Raw genomic sequence first — 23,203 nt, forward strand, 5'->3', positions numbered from 1 at the left:
ACATGTGTGACAGGCACGATGCTCATTTCTTCCAGCTTCCCTGCGTTGGCTGATCTGAGTCTGCAAGAGGGTTTGTAGGGTCCGATCAGGCTTGCAAGATATGGTGGTGGTGCCATACCTTTGGTTGCTTTGAAGGCCAGCATCAGAGTTTTGTACTCGCTGAAGGCATCGACCGGGAGCCAATGGAAGGAGTGGAGAAGGGGGGAGACATGTGAGAATTTTGGCTGTTTGAAGTCAAAGCGAGCTGCAGTATTCTGGATCAATTTGAGAGGCTTAAGTGCCATTAAGGAGATAGTTACAATAGTACATTTTTGATATGTCTGAGTCTATCACACACAAGTGCCGAGGTGCTCAGAGTTTCAACAAATATCTGTTTCCACAGCAATGATTTTTGCGACGTGGCCACAAGTGTATTTGCGACTAGTATTTTCTCATTCCAAAAAACGTGCAAATAACTTTGGAGACAACTTTGATAGATCACCCGTATAATACATGGCCAACAACACCCAGACTTACAATTAGGTTCACACTTAGGGAACATCTATCACGATCACAAACACGTCACCAAGTACAATTCATTAAACAGGCATTTGGCTTGAGGTGAATGGTGTACGTCACAGTATGCACACCGTTACTGATGAAACGGCACAAGAGCATGCTTTTTAAACCAGTGGTTCTCAAACTTTTTTATAAACTTCTTTGATATAGCGCTTTTCAAGGTAGCCAAAGTCGCTTTACAGAACAAAATAATAAAAACAGTTTAATTGATATTTATTTGGCCACGGACTCCCATCTGAAGCGTTTTTTGCCAGGGACCCCCAGAAGAGAAGATACACAAAATGTTTAAAAAAATAGCACATTTACAAGCTGCAGCTGCGAGCTGATATTTTTGAATAGCCAACACAAATGGATAAAGTGGTAATTTTAACCACTTTATGTGATGCTGTTTTAACTACTTTTGCTGGAGACCCCCTGGAACCCCCTCCATGGACCCCACATTGAGAACCACTGCTTTAAACCTCTGGTATAGAAACTTCACAGCAACACACATCAGTATACTTTAAGACCTAGAAAGAACAGATCGTTACAATGTGTGCAGAGGACCTATGAGGATAGTATACTAGTATACGCCCTTGAACCCATGGATTAAAGTTCTCAATCACCACGGCTGATTATTTCAGTCATTTGTATTCATAGAGGCCAGCATTATGTTTACAAGCCAAGAGAAAGACACTTTCTCTTGGCTTGTAAACATAATGCCTGATTTATATTTGGTTGCACGTCAGGTCGTGCACAAAATAAATATCAGACCTACTCCTGTACAAGCTCACAAGCATTGCAGTGCTAAGCTTGTGAGCTTGCAGATCGGCTATTCGCAGTGAGCTACACTGGCACACGACTAAGTATAAAAATGCACTCAGTGATTCACAACCTTTTTTAGTTTCAAAGACCCACAGTTTGATATGAACTAGGCCACAGACACTCATTTGATAACGATTTGTAGCTCTGGGACCCCAGTACACACTTTAAAATCCTAAATAATTTAACTCCAATCTGAGTTAACTCAAGCCCTTTATGGGTGGGAGTTACACAACCACAAGGGCCTATTTAGTTCCCAACTACCAGTCATTTAGCTTCCACATTGAAAACCAGTGCACACACTGTACTCAAAACATGGTCAGTATTATGACACTGAATGGAATTGGCCAGCTTTAAGGATTGAATCCAGGAAGCACTTGCAGTGAGCTGACAGTTCTAGCCACTTAGCTGGAGAGGAAATAGATGGCTATTAATTATCTTGTCTGGCAAAAGAGACACATACATTATACTTTATAAAAGGATATAAAGGAGAGAGTTATTCTTTAAAAAAAGATTTATGCCAGAGGCTAGGGCAGTGGTTCTCAAAGTGGACCCTGGGGGCCACCAGGGGTCCTTGAGGGGGTTCATTTGAGCCTGGTACATTTGTTAATATGGCATCAAAATCACTTTGACCCTATGCATGAAAATAGCCAAAATACAGGCTCACTTGATTGACCATTTTTCAAATATTGTACACACAATATCTTTTATGGCATAAAATATTGTCAAAATATGGTCATTTGGAAGTCCTTGACGTGTAGAGGTTTGAGAGGCACTGAGTTCCACCAAACATATAGTGTACAGGCCAAATATCTTCTTAAATTTGATCTTTCATACACATAACTTATTTATTAAGTGTGGGAGCTTATGATTGCCCTCAAAGATGGCCTTACATTGGCACAATAAAATCTTCCCCTAGAATCATTTTACAAGAAAACACTTTAGCTTCCTAAACCATCAAGCACACATAAAAATACATGACATCTTGACAAGTGGCTTTTTGGCTATGCAACACAGTCACATACTATACTATTTTGAAGATTGCTTTTCAATCTGATATGCAGTACTGTGTGCAGGCGTGCCTAACTTTGATTTTGAGTGGGGGAGCACATATAAAACCTCCTCACTCGTCGCAACTGCTGCATTGACATTTATAGCATCCATACCTACGTAGCAGTTAAACCATTTATTATCGTCTTCCGTTCTCCAGCTAAATGTCCAGCTAATAAACGGATGTGAGCCCATGCTCTGCTTGGCGCCAATGACCAGGCACCAGTGCTATGCGCACTTTGTGCATGTACTACTTTGAGGGAAACGTCATATTGTTGTATAGTCTGCGGTACTTTTTCAAAGGTGTAGTGAAATGAAAAATAAGTTTTTCACACGTTTAGACCATATTCGTGATCATCATATGGGCATACCTAACAATGGATACCAAAGAAATTGGACAATTCTAGTTTTTGTGTGTTTTTTTATATCAAAAGTCCATAAAAATATAATTACTTTGTGGGGGGGCACGGTGGCACAGTTGGTAGTGCTGTCGCCTCACAGCTAGAAGGTCCTGGGTTCTATTCCTGCTCGGGACGCTGTGGGTGCTGGCGGCGTGTCTCCTCCTCCGCGTCATCAGTGCCCATACCTGAGGCGGGGTTGGCAAAAGGGCCCTTCTGTGTGGAGTTTGCATGTTCTCCCCGTGTCCCCTAGGGTAGGTACCCTCACAAAAAACATGCAGTAATCCTGGTCTCTAAACTGCCTCCCCCTGGCCAGCCAGGGTGCCTGATGGAGGGGAAAGGAACTGGTTGGAATAACGTGTTCCTTCCACGCGCTACGTCCAACCAGGGAAAATCCCCCCCTGCCAGGTGTAAAGGAGCAACTTGAACACTCAGGCATGAAGGAAGCATGAGTTCAAGTCCGTTGCTCTCCCCATGTCCCCCATATATGGGGACTAGGTTGGCGGAGGGTGTGTAGAGCCCAGGATCACATTAGATAATTGACACGGGGGTGAAAAAAAATGAACGTGCTGCGTGATGACGTGTAGAGCTACATCAATAAAAGCCAATAAAAATGCACATCCTGCACATCCTCCAAACCCAGCTACTACTGATTACAGAAATCCTCTGTTTTTTAATCTAATTCAAGATGTCATCCAGGCAGTGTATTACTCATTTTCGACTTGATCGTCACAAATAAATCGAAAGAAATCCCCTGGCTTTTCTGCCGTCTCTCTCTGGCACTTTGTAAACAAACCACTCTGCATACGCGTGGACCTACGGTCCCATAGCCTGGATGGACATTGTAAAATCCAACTACTTTGGACTATTTTCTATTGCAGTCGCTGTACTGCAATGTGACAAAAAGAGAGCTAAGCCAGGGGCGCCTGCTGGCCTAATGGTCCAGGTGCATGCCACATATAGGCTCTGGCCTCAAGTCCCGTTCATGACGACCTTTGCTGCATGTCTCTCCCTGTCTCTTCATCCCTCTTTCCTGTCCGTCTTCACTGTAACTATCAATAAAGGCACAAAAACCAAAAAACTAATAAAAAAAATCACACCTGTGTGAACTGAGTGGTGCAACTCCCCCGCCCCCCCCCCCCCCCCCTCTTTCTCTCTCTCTCATTAGCACTCAAAAAGTGAGACAAATAATAATAATAATAAAGAAAAGTGAGAGCTGAGCCAGAAGGCAAAGCTCTGTCTACCGAACAATCTTCGTTCCTACTCTCACCTATGATCATGAAGTGTGGGTCATGACCGAAAGAATAAGGTTGCAAATACAAGCGGCCAAAATGAGTTTTCTCCGACGGGTGGCATCTCCCTTAGAGGTAGGGTGAGAAGTTCAGTCACACGAGAGAGACTCGGGGTAGAGTCGCTGCTTCTTCGCCTGGAAAGGAGCCAGCTTAGGTGGTTCGGGACTTCGGGCATCTCGAGCGGTGGTTGGGATGCCTCCCGAGCGTCTCCCTAGGGAGGTCCTCGATGCACGTCCCACTGGGAGGAGACCCAGGGCAGACCAAGGTGCAGATGGAGAGTACTCACTGGCCTTGGAACGCCTCAGGATCCCCCAGGAGGAAGTTACTAATGTTGCTTTGGAGAGGGAAGTCTGGAGCTCTCTGGTGGAGCTGTTGCATCCGCGACCTGACTACGGATAAGCGGTTGAAGATCGATGGATATTTTTCAAAATTATAGTAATCAGACCACAGAGACACATTTTACTCTTGCACAACCACTTCCTACAACCCAGCAGGGTATAGTGAATATAATAGTCGGTCATTAGAAATAATGCCTTAACATTATTATTGCATTATATATACATTAAATTCACCTCCCTGGAGACTTGGATTTCCCCCGCAGTAGCTGTGCTGCCTTTTTAATAATGTTGGATAATAAATGCCAGTACACTATACTTGATGTCAGCACAAGGGAATCTTTCTCTATAGACTCGATGTTTTGTCAAAAAGCACTCTCGCCCACAGCAGCGCAGGTTATTAAAGCCATGCATCAGGCACTGAACTGTACTAATGTATGGGGCAGGATGCCTTACTCTTACTGTAGTAGAATTAGGAATGCAGACAGGAGCGTGCAAGACATGCTGCTTGTTTCTTATACACTAGGAAGTATTTGTGAGGTTGGATTCTCCATATTGTTGGCGGAAAAGAGAGAATCGATAAAGAAGCCATTTGGTTGCCTCAATGTCTCATGCACTTCTGTTGAGTAATATGCTGAGAAAGCTAAAAGCCACTGTGTAGACTAAATTACAAATCGATATTAAGACTGAATCAAATAAACTGTCATTATATATATAGGCTACTCAGGAAAGATGTAAGTTGGAAATGCGTGCCCACCCCGTTATATGCAATATCCCTTGTACCCGTTGTGTCTGTCTGTCTGTCTGCCTGCCTGTCTGTGTTCCTTTTATGAGTATAAGACAGAAGTTCTCATAATTGGTTCTAGTGAGCAGAAATAATCAATAAGTAGACTTGGTAACCTGATTGTAGAAAGTAACAGTACAGTAAAGAACTTGAGGGTCATTATTATTGATTTAATACACACACTAATCAGGTTATCAAGATTGCCTTCTTTCGTCCTAGAAATATTGTGCCTATCTGTCATTGTAAGATGCAAAAACGCTGATCCATGCCTTGTTTTCTCTCAGCTTGATTACTGCAATGCACTCTTTTCTGGCCTGCCAAAGAAAACAACTGACAGATTACAACTTGTTAAATATGCGGCAGCCAGAGTTTTAACTAAAACTAAGATGAGAAAACATATTACTCCAGTTTTAGCTTCACTACATTGGCTCCCGGTTGGTTTTAACTTGTTTATAAAACTCTCAATGGTCTCGCACCATCCTACCTACATGACTGCCTGCCTAGTTATGTCCTGAAAATTAAGGCCCGGCCCTACCTGGGCTCTCATCAAACCCTGTACACTCAAGAGAATGTCCCCGCTACCGACCTTAGATCTCCGTATACTGTACCCTGTACACACGCTCCTTATATGGCCAGTACAGAATTCATTCCAAGTTGGTCTGATCCCCCATGCCAAAGCGCCAGTGGTCTCCCAGCAGTCTGCCGTCAACGAGGCGGATGCTTGCAGCCTTGCACGCGACCTCGCCCTCAGACGTCTTGCTGGTTAATGTTGGAAATTGTTGAAAATAAATATTATTATCATAGAAATTAACTAAGGAGCCGTCAGCAATGAAGTCATTCATTTTGAAAAGGTGACTCCAACCACAGTTTAAGACCTCTGCCAAAGAGATCTGAAATTAGATCTACAAAGAAAGCTGCAATGATGGATGTTGTTAACTACAAAAGTTAAACAAAGCTAGGGGCCATTGTGTCGGACAGTGTGGAAAAGTGCATTTACAACACCTTATCTACGTACCTGCTGTATCGGAAATTCTATTCGAGTCCATAACGTTGGGGATACTCTCGCTCTTCCATTCTAAACATGCACTATAGATTTGACTGTGCACTTCCTGATATCTTTATTGCAGTAATTTTAGTTGGTTTCTTGAATTATACTATAGATTATTATCTGTAGTTAACACCTGTTTAAATGTAACCGTTATTTAATACAATTAAAATGTCCTTTTTGTCACACGTATAAAGCTTCAAAGACTGTTGGCTATTTTTCAACATCTTGAAAGTGTGAGAACTACTGATTTAGAATCTGTCTCGGGGCACGGTGGCACAGTTGGTAGTGCTGTCGCCACAGCTAGAAGGTCCTGGGTTCGATTCCCACTCGGGGCACTGTGGGTGCTGGCGGCGTGTTTCCTCCTCCGCGTCATCAGTGCCCATACCCGAAGGCGTGTGGGCCACCCTGTCAGGTGTAAAGGAGCAACTTGGACACTCAGGCATGAAGGGAGCATGAGTTAAGTTCGTTGCTCTCCCCAGGTTGGCGGAGGGTGTGTAGAGCCCAGGATCACAGTAGATGATTGGCACAGGGGTGAAAAATGGGTTACAAAATCGTGGGATAATATATATATAAAAAAAAAAAAAGAATCTGTCTCAAGCTTGTTTGTGCCTCGTAAAGCACTTTGAATTGTGTATACTCTGAAATGTGCTGTACCAACACTGTGTGGCTTGCATTCTCTTGTGTGTCTAGGGAGAGATGAGACCATGCAGCCGGTGAAGGCGTCCTTCATGGACTACTTTGAACAGAAAGAGAAGGAGGCCAACAGTCACAACGACGCAGCAGGAGGAGGACGACGAGAAAACAACAAGCAAGCTACGGAGGGAGACCTGGAGGTGGTGAGTACAGTACTGGTTACAGCAAGCCCCATTGTTGTGGCTGATGGATTCTAAAATCCACTGTCTGGGTGGAATTGGTATCAACTCATTGTTATATTACAGGCATAAAGAAGTGGGTGAAATCAGTTTAGGTTGTTTTCAGAAAGAGAAAAGAAAACGGCAAAGAGAAACACAGAGGATAAGGTTCTTGCACACTGCTGCGTTTTTCGGATTTCTAGCTGCGTTTTTCCGCCGGTTTTCCGAAAAAAGCGTCCAGTCTGCAAGGACCTGTATGCTAAGATATCTATCATTATAGCATACTGTGGTTGGTACTGTACAGTACTGTGTACTGTGTAGTTGTTCGATGTTCGAGTGTGCTATTACACCCATACCTATTCTTCGGTTGGCTGTTTCAGCAACCTCCAGTGAATTTAGATCATGTTGACAATTTCCTCACAGGAATAGAGAAATGTCCAGGTGGTCATCTTGTGCCTATCTCTTACTCGCTATGAACCTTGAAGTTCCACTGCAATCATGTCAAATCAGGAAAATGTTGATCTTGATAACGCAACAAGCATAATTATATTTAGTTTTGGTCTGTTGGATGGTACAAAACTTGCCTGAAGGAGAGTCTAACCCTCACTACAACTTTTCTGTACACTTAATTGGGCACTTACTTAATTACTTCACTGTATCCAGTGTTAAAACCTTTGTCACGCACTGTGCCTTAGTGTCCTGGTTACTCTCCACTTATGGCAGTACGCTTTGCCAGCAACCAATTACCCACTTTGGGTGTTTGCCAGATTGAGTGCACCTTTGTCCCAACCTCTATAAATGTGAGCAGATCTACTACCTCTGCCATCATACCCTGAATAAGGCATCTTCTGTCGAAACGTTGTAATCTTAAAATATAGTATATTTGCATGAGTGACTACCAGTTCAGTCAGACAACTCAAGGAGGATGTAATATATATATTTATTGAATATAATAAATCAATGCAATATATTTATTATGGTTTGGCGATGTATTGGATCTGCTTTTTAGGTACTCAGGATCAAGCGCATCAGTCCCGACCATAGGGACTCTGAATCCCCCCGTACCTAAAACAGTAGATCCAAAATGACAGGTGGTAGCTGGGGTGGAGGTGGGTGCGCACTTGTATACCGCAGCGTAGAGTATACAATAGAAAGCAGCAAGCAGAATTGAGCGCAGCCAGAAAGACGGCAAAGGATGTATGACAGCAGCACGCTGATACACCAGCAGTGGGCAAGCAAGAAGGCAGAGGAATGCAAACCTCTGGTTCAAGTAGCCGGTATGAGAGATGGGGTGAGCTGTGATTGGCTAAGTGCATCATGCGGATGATGCTGCGGTGGCCCAATTAACGGCCGGCGCGCTGACTGAGGTTCCCTGACTGAACTTGCTCTGCGCATGTCTACGACAGGCACAAATGCTCATTTGTGCGATCTCTACTCCTTTCTGTTTATCTTCAGCACCTTCCCACTATTGGTGTGCGCTCCTACCTCTGTTTTTACTGATTTGAGAAATGTCATGTACTGTAAACAAGAGCACTGGTTGTTGGAGGCCCACCTTTTACCTTCTTCTATTACTCACTTTAACCACATTCTCCTGTTCTCCTGTAAGGCTGAAATAAAGACATCTAGAGAAGTACCGTTATGCTTCTAAAATGCCTATATAGGTACTCAAACATGGCTATCAAAATAGCCATGGTGGCATACTACCTACAACCACCTGCACCACAGGCCATAGAGTTGTTAGAGTTTGTCAGATGCCAGTGCATGCAAAACCCTAGCCCTGAAACATGACTGTCATGATTATCATGACAGTCATGACTCAACTGCAGCCTGTTTTACGCAATCGCTACATTTACAGTCCAAACGTGGATATAAACATTCCGATTTCAAATATAAAGTCCTCGCCACATGTGCCACGGATGTTAGAAATTTGCTGGTACAGTGATTAGCATTGCTGCATTCCGCGTTGTTTAATAAAAATCATTTTTATTATTTTATCATTTTAATTTATACTTTTCTCAAACGGGGTTTGTTTGGGAAATCCACAGTTGCACACCGGGAGCGCACTCGCCTATTAGTCTGTATTGGCAGGGCCGTCAGCGTGCCTATATCGAACACACCGAGTGCCACCCTCCTGCCGACCGATAGGGGGGCGTAGTTGAAAGCCAATGGCAAAATAACAGCTCGGATAAAAATGCTTTTTATTAAACAACGCAGGATGCAGCAATGCTAATCGCTGTACCAGCAAAAATGTGGCGAGTACTTTATATTTGGAATCTGAATGTTTATGTACACGTTTACAATGTAAATGTAGCGATCGCGTAAAACAGGCTGCAGTTGCGCCATGACACTCGTGAAGTACGAGCGTCATGTGAACCATGGCTAGCAAAACCCAGAAATGTTCATGCAGGAGACACGTGAAAACGACGAATGCCGACTAAAATGCTGAAAATGAGCTGTGAAAGAATATTCCTGGGTGCTATAGGTCTAGTAGATCCTGTATATAGTTAAATCTGATAACTCAATCTGATAACCCCATAACTTCAGTAGAATACTCGCCTGTATGTAATACAATTGCTGTATGTCAAATATAAAGACTATGGTTTTCATTTACCTTTGTTATTTGCTTTTATTTAATCCTGACCACAATGGTGAGGTCTTTATTGGATTCCTTGACCCAAAACACATAGGATTAGCATGTTTAATTAAGTTTCTAGGTTGTCTAGAAGCCAAGATGGCACAAATTGGGTATTTTATGTCGGCCATTTTGAACATCAAAAATGGCAGCGATGCCGGTGTCTGTGCAAAGGCCAACATCGATTTTTGGATTCCCCATGCTCTGAAGATTCCAAAAATGTATAGTTTTACTAATCTCCAAACATTTGTAACGAATGAATATATATATATATATATATATATATATATATATATGAACATATAGCGAACCTGACTAATAGGCGGGCTGGCAGACTGCATCTGCAATGAAATATTTTAACTCACTGGATTCAAGCACACTTGAAACTCCCGCTCTACTTTGTAAAGGAAGAATTCCTACAGAAAGCAGAGGCTTTGGGTCGATTAAGTTAGAGTATTAGAGATGAATGTGACTGGTAAAAGTCACTTTTGATTTAAAAACACAGGCTGCATTAGGTGGGAAGCACAAGTCTGCTTTCCTCAAAGACTAAAATGAACACTAGTGCAGTTCAGATCCATCAGCTATCCACAATACATGACGTATTCCATCTCTTACTCCTCTTATTAAACCGTTCTAATTCTACTCCATGATACAGTATATCATCTCTGTCCAAACTGTTACTTTAATACAGTATGTCGTCTCTGTCGGGTGGAAACCTCATACAGTATATCGTCTCTGTCGGGTGGAAACCTCATACAGTATGTCCAAAGGTTTTGATACTTTGTGTGATGCTGTATTATGGTCAAGATGGGCATGAGTTTACTTTAGATATGGAGATACGAGGTTTTGATACTTTGTGTGATGCTGTATTATGGTCAAGATGGGCATGAGTTTACTTTAGATATGGAGATACGAGGTTTTGATACTTTGTGTGATGCTGTATTATGGTCAAGATGGGCATGAGTTTACTTTAGATATGGAGATAAGAGGTTTCTGCCCGACAGAAACGATATGTAAATACTGAGGAACGGCTCTTTTTGCAGAGATATGGAAGCGGCTTATGCAAACTGTTACTTTTGTTTTTGACACTTCTGTGTCTCTAAGCATCACTTTGAAGCCAGGTAATCTACACAGCTTCACTTTGGTCCCAAAGGGAATAGACTCTGTCTTGCTTTATTAGACAAAAAGCCTATTAGCTATGATAAGTGTGCGTGCGTGCGTCCATGCACACTTGTGCTAATAGATGTATAACTATAACACATTATGTTACATATACTGTATATATTATATACACAACACAGTAACAGTAATACATCCGCACACACTGAGTGTTTTTATTTTCCATTTGATGTATAAAACACACTTCATTATGTTTAATAATGTGTCGCCCAGTCTCTGACACACACACACACACACACACACACACACACACACACACACACACACACACACACACAGACAGACATCAATATGACAGAAAAAGTCATGTTAGCTGTACCACAGTAAAACGAATGAACATGAACAGTAACCCATGCCATCATGTTTAATAGATGCAGCTCACAGTGGCAGGTGTCATGAGCACGCTATCATCTTCAATAGCAACGTCGCCACAGTACATGAACAGAATTGGGTCACTAGCAAGCTCTGCTATTTTGTCATTTGAGGGAAATTAATACAAAAGATGATACAAGCTTTCTCATGCATATTCTACATTTTAACACTTACAAAAAACGGGCTTATGAATGTTTCATTTTAGACTTTATTTGGCCTGTTTAATAAATATAGTGTCTCTGTCGGGTGGAAACCTCTTGTCCAAAACTGTTACTTTTTAGCTTTCGTATTAAAAAATAGCAAAAGTAGGTCTCCTACTTTTGCTATTTTGAGCTTGCAGATCTGCTTTTGATGCTTTTGTGTGACGCTGTAGTTAGTATGATCAATTAGGGTATTAATTGATGAAGAAAACATCACTCCTGTGTGAATGAGAGGCACTAATATATTAAAGTCTAACTCATGTTGCTATGATTAGAAAACATCACTCCCGTGTGAAGTGAGAGGCACTAATATATTAAAGTCTAACTCATGTTGCTATGATTAGGTGATGTAATGGTGATGTAAAACAAATGGTGACAAAACAAACATTTAATTATCTTTATTGTTAATGGCATTTAATGTTTGTGTTAGGGACAAGATGACGTACATTTTCCCTTCATTGTCATTGGCCTTTTTAAAACAAACATTGAACTAAAACAAACATTAAACCTGTATATAGGAGGGGCTAGCGCCCCTCAAAAACACAAAAGGGAGATTAGAGGACAGATGAAGTACCAGTCATGGTGGACAAGTCACATTGTGATGCGTCGTGAGTATGTAGATCTGCTATTTTCGGCGAATGTTCCCTCCCCCAGAAGAGGGATGCTAGGGTTAACGGTACACATTAATGTACGTAGATATATATGTGGAATAAAACTGATCTCAGTTTCATGTAGGCTAGTGTAGTGGTTCTCAAGGGGTCCTTGACATGGTTCCAGGGAGTCCCTAGCAAAAGTATTCAATATAACGTCAAAACCTTTTCTTTTTTTTTTTTTTATTGGAAAATTAAACTGGTTCAGAATCAAATAATGGTACTATGTAAACTCTTAATTTCAATGTTACAGCCATTCAGTTGCAAAAAGAATCTGGGGACCCCCCCATATAATTTCGGGACCCCACCCCCGAGGGGTCGGGACCCACAGGTTGAGAACCCCTACACTAGCTCAGCATTAAATGGATCCAATGTTTTGGTACTCGTGCATTCCATTAGACTTCTGTGGAGTTTTATATTAGGCTACTTTGAAGCATCTTGTTGACAGCTCTGTGCTGACGGAGGGAGGCAAGGAGCAGCCTCTAATTTTAGACATTTCTGTTATCAGGGCAATATGTTGACGGCATAAACACAGCCAGTGTGCAACATCAAACCCTCTCTGTGGTGGTGGTGGTGGTGTAACTCTGTTCGTGTTCCCTCATGTATCGACACAATCATTTACTGTCTTAAGGTCAGGCTGGGCAATGAATCGAAAATACATTGAAACCGATGTTTAGAACCCAAATAACCGACTTGTATGACCAAATAATCGAGAAGCAAGGTTTTTGTAATACGTTTTTTACCTTATATATATATATATTTTACCATATATATATATATATATCTCAACAAACATATTATAATAGATAATATAATAAGTGGCCGACTGGCCGTACTATACAGTCCAGGCAGTATACTATATTTATTCAGTGCTTGTTCATATGCCTGATGGCAGCCAAGAAGTAAAGTAGCCCATAGTCTTTTATCCTGTCCTATGTGAGTCTTCATAATGTTGTTGCTGCATTGTTTGTGTGATGGTAGCTGGATGGTAACAACATGTGGAGGGAGAGAGAGAGAGAGAGAGAACACATGTGCATTATACATGAACGTTATACATGACCTGTGGTCACTGACAGCCACTACAGCACTCTGCTCTGCCCTTCAACCTGCTTCCATTCACTTCCATTTATTATTTTGTGTTGCTACCTCATGTTCGCTTTAGCTCTCTCCCTCCCACCCTTTTCTCATGTCACCCATCAGCCACGGGAGTAGTGTGGTTGAAGAAACGCACTGGCCTCTCACTGTGTTTTGGTGTTTCCACTGTTTTGGTATCCCAAAAACATCCCTGTCTACCAAAACAAACACCAATACAGCTAGAGGGGAATGTGTTTCTGCAGATAAACACCACCACACTACCCCAGCTGTGGATTACTGCTGCTATATGGGGAAATGATGGGTAACTATTGTGACCGCAGCTCGCATTTACTATGAAAACGTGCATTTCCCGTCAGCCAGTTAGTTCGTTAGTCACCACCAGGCCTGACCATATATGGTCATGCCTCGTGACATCACGTGACATCATCAGGGATGGAGCAGCCGGCGAAAACTAGAGTTCTCAACAGGCCCGAAAATTAAGGCCTGGCCCTACCTGGGCCCTCAATAACGCTGTACACTCAAGACACTGCCCCCGCTGCCACCCTTAGATCTCCATATATGGAGCTGACCTGTTCTGGCATCTGCTAAATGCCTAAATTGTAAATCAAACCCTGTACACTCAAGACACGCTCCATATATGGCCAGTACAGAATTCATTCCATATGTTGATCTGGCTCCCCATTCCAAAGCGCCCATGCTTGCCCAGCAGTCTGCTGTCACCCTAAAAGGGTGAGGTCGCTTCTCGCCCTCAGGCGTCTTACTGGTGGTAAACGCATATGGATTCAATGTAATGTGTAGTGCAGTGGCCCCAAACCATCATGTGTGGGTGTACAGGCCATTTGTGATTGAAAGGTTTCTTAACATTCCAGCCATGGCTCCCTGTCCTTTCCATTAAGTCTAGGCAGTTTCAGTCTGGTCAAATGGATGTATGTTTTGATATTTTCTCTCATGTCTTTTTAAATAATGCATGCATGAGATGGACTTTTTCTTTACCTTTCAACACACCTTGAGGCCACCCGGATGTCTTAAAATAGTCTTAGCATCCTCTCATGACAGCATGCTTCCTTGCAAAAACATCCAGATACAGTACATGCACCCATGACACATTTGTAATGGTCAGAAATCGTCACGTCAATATAAATTTCTCTCCAACCCACATTGAACAACTACTATGAAATTAAATAAGAAATAATTTGCTTAAGGAGTCATCCAACTAGGAATGAACTAAAATGAAAGAAATAAAATCCCGGGCCTGTGATTTTAAAATAAAGATGAGATGAGACGTGCAGCACCGCGGCTGCCCACAAGGGACGGAGGTCGGCAACCTCTCCAGTTTGTTGCCCTGTGGGGGAACAGTCTGCATTTAAACTATCCTAACTATTCTGAGCAGTACGGCTGAGATTCAACCTCTCCAGTTTGTTGCCCTGTGGGGGAACAGTCTGCATTTAAACTATCCTAACTATTCTGAGCAGTACGGCTGAGATTCAACCTCTCCAGTTTGTTGCCCTGTGGGGGAACAGTCTGCATTTAAACTATCCTAACTATTCTGAGCAGTACGGCTGAGATTCAACCTCTCCAGTTTGTTGCCCTGTGGGGGAACAGTCTGCATTTAAACTATCCTAACTATTCTGAGCACTGGTCGGGGGGGTAGGACCAAGGGATTTGGGATTTGTTTATAAACATTTTGGTATTTGTTTATAAACATTTGTGATTTGTTTATAAACATTTGTGATTTGTTTATAAACATTTTGGGATTTGTTTATAAACATTTGGGATTTGTTTACAAACATTTGGGATTTGTTTATAAACATTTGTGATTTGTAAGTCTCATGGGGGGGGGGTAGGACCACTACCAGTTGACCTGTAGTAAGTCTCATGGTCGGGGGGGTAGGACCAAGGGATTTGGGATTTGTTTATAAACATTTTGGTATTTGTTTATAAACATTTGTGATTTGTTTATAAACATTTGTGATTTGTTTATAAACATTTTGGGATTTGTTTATAAACATTTGGGATTTGTTTATAAACATTTGGGATTTGTTTATAAACATTTGGGATTTGTTTATAAACATTTAAGATTTGTTTATAAACATTTAAGATTTGTAAGTCTCATGGGGGGGGTAGGACCACTACCAGTTTACCTGTAGTAAGTCTCATGGTCGGGGGGGTAGGACCAAGGGATTTGTGATTTGTTTATAAACATTTGTGATTTGTTTATAAACATTTTGGGCTCTGTATAATATGTTGCCTAGGGCCTCAAAAGGCCTAGAACCGACACTGCTGAGCAGTACGGCTGAGATTCAACCTCTCCAGTTTGTTGCCCTGTGGGGGAACAGTCTGCATTTAAACTATCCTAACTATTCTGAGCAGTACGGCTGAGATTCGGAACCGGAGGAACCAGATCCAATATTGAGGAATGGGAATCGAATCCATCACATTTGGTTCCAGTTCCAGAGCCTTTTAGAGCGGTTTTATCATACGGTCACAATCCACAGTTTGTGGACTTAAGGTCTGCTGTACAATTACAATAATATGTGTACAATTGTATTGTATGATAAGCATGTATAATGCTTATCAAAAATTATGATCTATCATTTGTAAAATACATTACATTCAATGAAGATCAGTGGCGGTCACGCACAAATAAAAAGGCAGGTTCTGAACAAAGGCTAACCTCAGTACAAGGCAGAAACGAGTCCGCAGTCCGCACACTGAATATATTCCCTTGCCTATCCACTTTGTGAGGGAATCATTCGTCTCAACCCTTCAAAGCAGTGTGATTCCGAGTTTCAGACAGCCACTGAGCAGTACCAGGGGGGCAAACTGCTCTAAGGTCAGTTTCAGACAGCCACTGAGCAGTACCAGGGGGGCAAACTGCTCTAAGGTCAGTGTCTGTGGTCAAGGCCACTGGCAGCAGTATGTACCTAACATGCCTTTTGGTGTGGGAGAACAAACTCTACAAAGAAATTCCCCAGATCAAGCTAGCTATGGAACGGGTACGTGGGGTCCACAGCCATATACATGTATATAATATTTGGGGGTGCTTGTCACAGCCATCTCTGGGCTACATTAAACTAACGTCATTAACAAGCGCTTGTGACAAAAAATAATTACGACTACATTGGGACACCGTTTCTTTTTTCCATCTCCTGAAAAGCAACAGTTTTTGAACATAGGAGGTTTCCGCCCGACGGCAACGATATTGTGTGTTATTTTAGCTCCATTGATTGTGAGTAATAAATAGCAGCGGAGTAGAGTGCTGCTGGTAAGAGCTGAGTAGAGGAGGAGGGGGAGGTCCCCACGGGACAAGACCAACACAGGCCCTGTGTCCCTATCAGGCCTTGGACGGATGCCAGGAGATAACCGCCCAGAATAGATCCCTTGTAGTTATCTGAGTCCAAGAGGCAGGCAGGTATTCTGTCTTATGTGGCCATTGATGAGGGCATCAGGTTCTCTCTCAGGGTTGCAACATTGATGCACTTGTAGTACTTGCTTTTAGTTAATACTGCCAATAGTCAGATATAATTACTTATTTTTTTAGTAACTGCTGTCAATACTGAGATATATTAGGATTTTGTTAAAGATTTAATGTGGCTACAAGCTCACAACATGTCTCTTCTCTTCGCATCACGTTTGGAGCTTGCAGATCTGCTGCTTTTGATGCTTTTGTGTGACACTGTAGTAGTGTGATCCAAGTAGGCTTGGTAGGTACAGTTGTGATCCAAGTAGGTTTGGTAGGTACAGTTGTGATCCAAGTAGGTTTGGTAGGTACAGTTGTGATCCAAGTAGGTTTGGTAGGTACAGTTGTGATCCAAGTAGGCTTGGTAGGTACAGTTGTGATCCAAGTAGGTTTGGTAGGTACAGTTGTGATCCAAGTAGGTTTGGTAGGTACAGTTGTGATCCTGAAGTTTCAGCATGCAACCAAGTGTAAAATCAGCCATTATGACAACATCAAGGCCCGCCAAAATAAACTGTAGATTTAGTTGACTAAAATCTTATGTTAACTAAAACTTATGTTAACTAAAACTTTTCAGATGACTAAAATATGAACACTGATTGACGTGTGTGTTGTGTGTTCAGATGAGTTCGTGGACAGTAAAGGAGCTGCGCTGAATGAACACTGATTGACGTGTGTGTTCAGATGCGTTCGTGGACGATGGAGGAGCTGCGCTGAATGAACACTGATTGACGTGTGTGTTGTGTGTTCAGATGCGTTCGTGGACAGTAAAGGAGCTGCGCTGAATGAACACTGATTGACGTGTGTGTTGTGTGTTCAGATGCGTTCGTGGACAGTAAAGGAGCTGCGCTGAATGAACACTGATTGACGTGTGTGTTGTGTGTTCAGATGCGTTCGTGGACAGTAAAGGAGCTGCGCTGAATGAACACTGATTGACGTGTGTGTTGTGTGTTCAGATGCGTTCGTGGACAGTAAAGGAGCTGCGCTGAATGAACACTGATTGACGTGTGTGTTGTGTGTTCAGATGCGTTCGTGGACAGTAAAGGAGCTGCGCTGAATGAACACTGATTGACGTGTGTGTTGTGTGTTCAGATGCGTTCGTGGACGGTGGAGGAGCTGCGCTGAATGAACACTGATTGACGTGTGTGTTGTGTGTTCAGATGCGTTCGTGGACCGTGGAGGAGCTGCGCTGAATGAACACTGATTGACGTGTGTGTTGTGTGTTCAGATGCGTTCGTGGACAGTAAAGGAGCTGCGCTGAATGAACACTGATTGACGTGTGTGTTGTGTGTTCAGATGCGTTCGTGGACCGTGGAGGAGCTGCGCTGAATGAACACTGATTGACGTGTGTGTTGTGTGTTCAGATGCGTTCGTGGACGGTGGAGGAGCTGCGCTTGCGGCTGGGCTCTCTGGACCCCCAGATGGAGCAGGAGATCGAGGAGATCCGCCAGCGCTACCAAGCCAAGAGGCAGCCCATCCTGGACGCCATCCAAGCCAAGAAACGGCGCCAGCAGAACTTCTGAGGGCCGCCGGACGGGCCCGTGGAGATGATACCGTAACATCTTCACAATGTCTGGCATCACGGAGGTTCTTGGTTCAATGCACGCCTCTCTACAGTAGGACCAGGACATTTTGGACAAGTCGTCCTTGAACACAAGATTTTATTTTATATACATCATACATATAAATAGTAAATACATGTTCTTTTGGTTGTTGTTTTGTTCCGTACAAGAATAGTTCACAGGTTATGTTGCACTGGTTCAGGAGATTGGATATACGTCTCAAAAATATCAGCCACACAACCACGACTCCATTAAATGTTGACATTATAATGTTCTTATTCTGTAAGCCACAACGTCAGGTATTGTGACGGTTTCCACAAAGGGACTGTCAGCTAGAACTCTTAAAGCTTCAAGAACTAGTAGTAAATTATCGTGTGTCTTCTGAATATGACTTCACTGCTGGAATCTATAGCTTCAGTTTGAAGTCAAGCTGTCCACACTGCTCTTCACATAGCTGGAGACTTCAAGAACAAGTTGGAGAGTAATTCTCCCCTCCTAAAAACAAATAATTTTTTTCTTATTGCTCCTTATTTTACCAGGCTTACTGTTTTCTGCCAAGCTTGCACACTTGCTATGGTGCTGTTTGTGAAAGGTCAATTCAGACCTCGAAAACCTGAGTCATACTTCGTCCAACAATGTCGGTCGTGTTCTCGGCATGCGGCGGGGCATAAATTAGACTTAAGCATTTATTATCTTGTATTGTGGTACAAATGTCTTTTTACATTCTGTTGCAAACTCTTTGGTACTTTTTTGGTGCTTAATCTCTTCATTCTCATTCCAATGCAGGTCTGGAAAGGGGATGTAAAATTAATCTGGTAATCGTTTAGTTTAGGTTTTGGAATTACGCAAAAAACAAAGTGTGGGGAAAATATAGTCATCCACCTTATTTTGGGGGGTGGGGGGGGGGCGGGGGGATTTCAAATTAAAATGATAAACGGAGATCTTTATTGTTGTGGTATCGAACAAAGTTGTTTTTAAGTGGGGGTGTCCGTGTGCCCGCCGTGTGCCTGCCACCACGGGTTCCATTCCTGGCTGCAGGTGCCGCAAGCAAACACCATTGGGGGCGGGGGGGGGGGGGGGGGTGGTGTTGGTGGATGGGAAGCTGGCATAGTATTGTGTCCTTGTCGCTGCACAAACTCAGGAGAGAGCCTCTGTCATCATAACATGGCCATCTGCTCTGGCTTGTAACATCTTGTCACCCTCTACTTTATTTTAAATATATATATTTCACATACATTTATTTGCGTTAAAAGATTTGCGTTGTTAATGTTCCCAAAATATTTCACATATTCACATATTTAAAACCATTTTTTATAGCCGATTTAGATGCTCGTTGCATGATGAGCTTTAAATCGGCTGTTTTTAAATGGCTAAAATAGGAGGATAGGAGTGTGTGATGTTTGTCAAAATGTTTAGGAGGATCACTCATAGGATCTCTGAGGATAGAATGACTTCGGCCTGGTGGAGACAATTATGTGTAGCCTCATTATCAAACTGAAACACAGAAGCAGTAAATGTGTTTATGGAGGTAGACATGAGATGAGATGATGCTTCCTGTAGCTTGTATTGTACCTCAGCTTGTTAAATATGATTCTCAGGTCTTTGGTGGCATGTTTGCCTCCATATAGTCCATACCAGACTAGAAGTTCTTGCACCTCAACCACAGGAGGATAAAAGCTATACAAGACCCCGTTCTTCGATGCTGGAACGGAACGCTATCGGGTTCTGTTCTGGGTCTTTACGAGCACAGTTCACATACCTGGGCCAGTTGGACCGAGTCTGTTCTGGGTCTTTACGAGCACAGTTCACATACCTGGGCCAGTTGGACCCAGTCTGTTCTGGGTCTTCACGAGCACAGTTCACATACCTGGGCCAGTTGGACCCAGTCTGTTCTGGGTCTTTACGAGCACAGTTCACATACCTGGGCCAGTTGGACCCAGTCTGTTCCTTAGCTTAGGTTTCTCTTCTTGCGGATCACCCAGATGTAGCCACTCTCTCTAGACTAACAGCAGTGGCTCTCAAACCTTTCTCTAAAATACATTGCCACCAGCAGAGGCAAGATGTTACCAACCAACCAGAGGACATGCGCTAATGACAGGCTCTCTGCTTAGTGTGGTGTGTGGATGACAGATTCATCCTGGACAACGGATGTGCAGTCGCACCCAGCTCGGACTGCTTAAATCAGCCATCACTCAACACCACAAGGGGGACTTAAAAATCAGGCCTTTTCTTGATGTTTAAATACTGGTTTTAACTTCAAATGAACATGGGGGATGTATTTCATCATTTCTGCTTACAGGGCAATCCACTGCCACCACATCACTAACTTAAGGACTTTAGGCTGATTAAAGGGAATTCTGTCATAATTGGCCTACATTATGACAATTCAAATAATGTGTCACATTACATCTTGTGTCTTTTGAATGCTGTGGTTTGATATATGAGGTTCAGGTATTGAGAGCAAAAAAACCAAGATGTTGAGGGACTTTATTAATATGATTTGACTTCAGTTTTGCCGTGTACCCCCCCCCCCCCCCCCCCCCCCCCCCCCCCCCCCCAACATCTGTTCATAGACCTCAAGACCTGGGTCCAATTATTCTTATTAGTTATTCCACAAGGATCGTAGGAGGTTCTGCAATTCACTGGCAGGCTTAACAGCAGTTCAATGAATGACTATTAAATATGAATCTAGGTCTGTCGCAACTTGGCTTCAGACATCCCATGGAGCCGTTTGGCCCCTTACATCGTTGCTGTCGGGTCAAAACCTTGTATGTCCAAAACTTTTACTTTTTAAAATTATTTAAAATTATAAAAATATTATTTTATTTAACTGGCTATTTTTGGTGGCATGTTTGCCACCAAAAAAAGAAAGAAAATATGGAGTTACAAGCTTTCTGCCCGACGGCTACGGGCAGAAATTCTTTATACGCTTGAAGCATTTCTCTCTTTTCTTTTTTTTGTACACGTCCAGCACATTTGTAAAAGGACAGTTTATTTTTGTACTTTGTACTAGATTTAGTTACACAGGTTGGTTCAGTCAGTCAGTGCAGAGACTGAACATGCATGGTTGCTTTCTATTCCAAGGATGTTTTTGCGAGAGCAGGTGAAGCTACTGTACCCTCTCAGGTCATACCAAACTCCTCAGTGTGTGTGTGTGTGTGTGTGTGTGTGTGTGTGTGTGTGTGTGTGGCTAATTGCTGTAGATATTAAGGGAATCATTTATATATAGAGGTGTATAAGTTATGATAATAAGCACATGTTTGGTTGGAGACCTTACTAGAGGACGAATTTCCAGACTTTACAGTACATTCCTGTATGGTGTAAGGAGGAGTTGTAAGCACAATAGTTGGTCGTCATGGGGTGTTTGGAGTATGGCCTTTTCACCATTAGAAATGACACTGTCATCTTTATGGAATGACTGGAGAAAAGGAGGGCTTCTTTTTCTAGCCGGCCTGTGTGAACCGACTGTGACTGGCATCAATTGAGTTCTCTGGAACGGTTGGAGCAAAGCAAAAGGGAATGCTTCTATACTGCCTTAATTTTGTCAGCATTGGATGTAGTACTACACTGTTAAAAAATTGTTAATTTAACTACTGTACAAATGGACTTGTACATCAGCAGAGTTCAATTAACACTGAAGATGCTACGTTCCTTTTTTTCCTTTTGCCTAATTCTTGTAGCAGTGATTGATTTTTGCTGTGATTGATTCTTGTTGATTTATTTTTTATGATACCGACAGAGGTTACCACGCAGTCATTGAAAAAATAATGCTGATGTATTTATGTTGGAGTTGGGATTAGATTTTGACTTTTGGAACTCATGAGTGAGCTTTTTGTTGCTGGCAAGGCCACCATGCTGGTACTTTTGAACGATGAGTCAGATGTTATTTGATTAAGTAGCAATCACTGGAGAACAGTTTATCCTGAGCCATATATATAGAAACAGCTCTGTCATCCCTTTGTCCACTTTTAAAAAGCTTTAATGGGTATGTGCTTTCTGTCTTTCTGCCTTCCACTTCTTCAGACAGGACTTCATACAGTACTCCTGCATCTTCTCTGTCTGCAACGGTTAGCCTATATTTTTCAGGAAATGGAGGAGAAAATAATAACCTGTTCTGATGGATCCAATGTCATTATTTACTCATTATTTAAGCTCTTGTTAATAATACTTTTCATTGTTTCAATATTTAAAAACCCTACAGACAGACACTTTACTCTTTTTTTCTTTCTTTTTTTTCTGCTTTTTTGTGCAAAAATAGGAGGTCTACAGACTCACAAAGTGTTGCATCATCACAACATGTGCGATGTAATAATCTGCGCTTGATTTTATTGTTAAAAAAAACAAATATTTAGGCTCATTCAGGACAAGGTCACAAAAGGTCAGACAGAACTCTACAAAACAGTCCTGTGAGGACTATTGAGCATTTTTGGCATGTTTGTTTACTTTTTGTATTTGTTAAATTAAAATGACCCACTGATGTCACGTTAAAGACCCTTCAGTCATGCAGAGGACTAGGAGGGTAAAGGATGCTGTAAAGCCTTCAGGCCACTTAAACATTTGTTTCCTTTTTCAAACTGGTAGACATTTTCTTCTTTGCTTTGTGCACTCTGTATATCTATTGGTAACTGTTCCTACAGCTGCTGGCTCTGATAAATCTACTGTTAATTCCTACAAAAATGGTTGTTAAATATGTCTCCATGCCTTTAAAAGTAAACTGTAAGTTATGGGTACATTTTGAATCACTGCCGTTTCATTTGTGCTTTTTCTATTTTTCCTTTTCTAATTAATAAAACATTTTAAGGGATATGTTTTGTGTTCTTTATTGTCCCCTCGGTCCACGTCTGCATGCAAGGCACTTAACCACCTTACATTTAGTATGAATATTAAAATAAATAAATGTAAAGTATGCACATCCATTCTGTTATCAGGTGACAGACAT

General features: G+C 42.2%; 1 protein-coding gene across 1 annotated transcript in view; it reads left to right on the forward strand.

Moving 5' to 3' along the window:
- Window positions 1-19,087, forward strand: part of LOC308336174 (serine/threonine-protein kinase 4-like) — a 32,984-nt gene extending 13,897 nt beyond the window's left edge. Inside the window, exons 11-12 of the mRNA XM_080793463.1 lie at window positions 6,957-7,102; window positions 18,067-19,087. Coding sequence (XP_080649589.1) covers window positions 6,957-7,102; window positions 18,067-18,225 — 305 coding nt within the window. The 3' untranslated portion in view covers window positions 18,226-19,087. The remainder of the gene's footprint in view (window positions 1-6,956; window positions 7,103-18,066) is intronic.
- The last annotated feature ends 4,116 nt before the right edge of the window (window positions 19,088-23,203 follow it).

This window comes from Protomyctophum bolini, assembly GCF_963924005.1.
Source record: "Protomyctophum bolini genome assembly, chromosome: 2".
NCBI classification, from domain to species: domain Eukaryota; kingdom Metazoa; phylum Chordata; class Actinopteri; order Myctophiformes; family Myctophidae; genus Protomyctophum; species Protomyctophum bolini.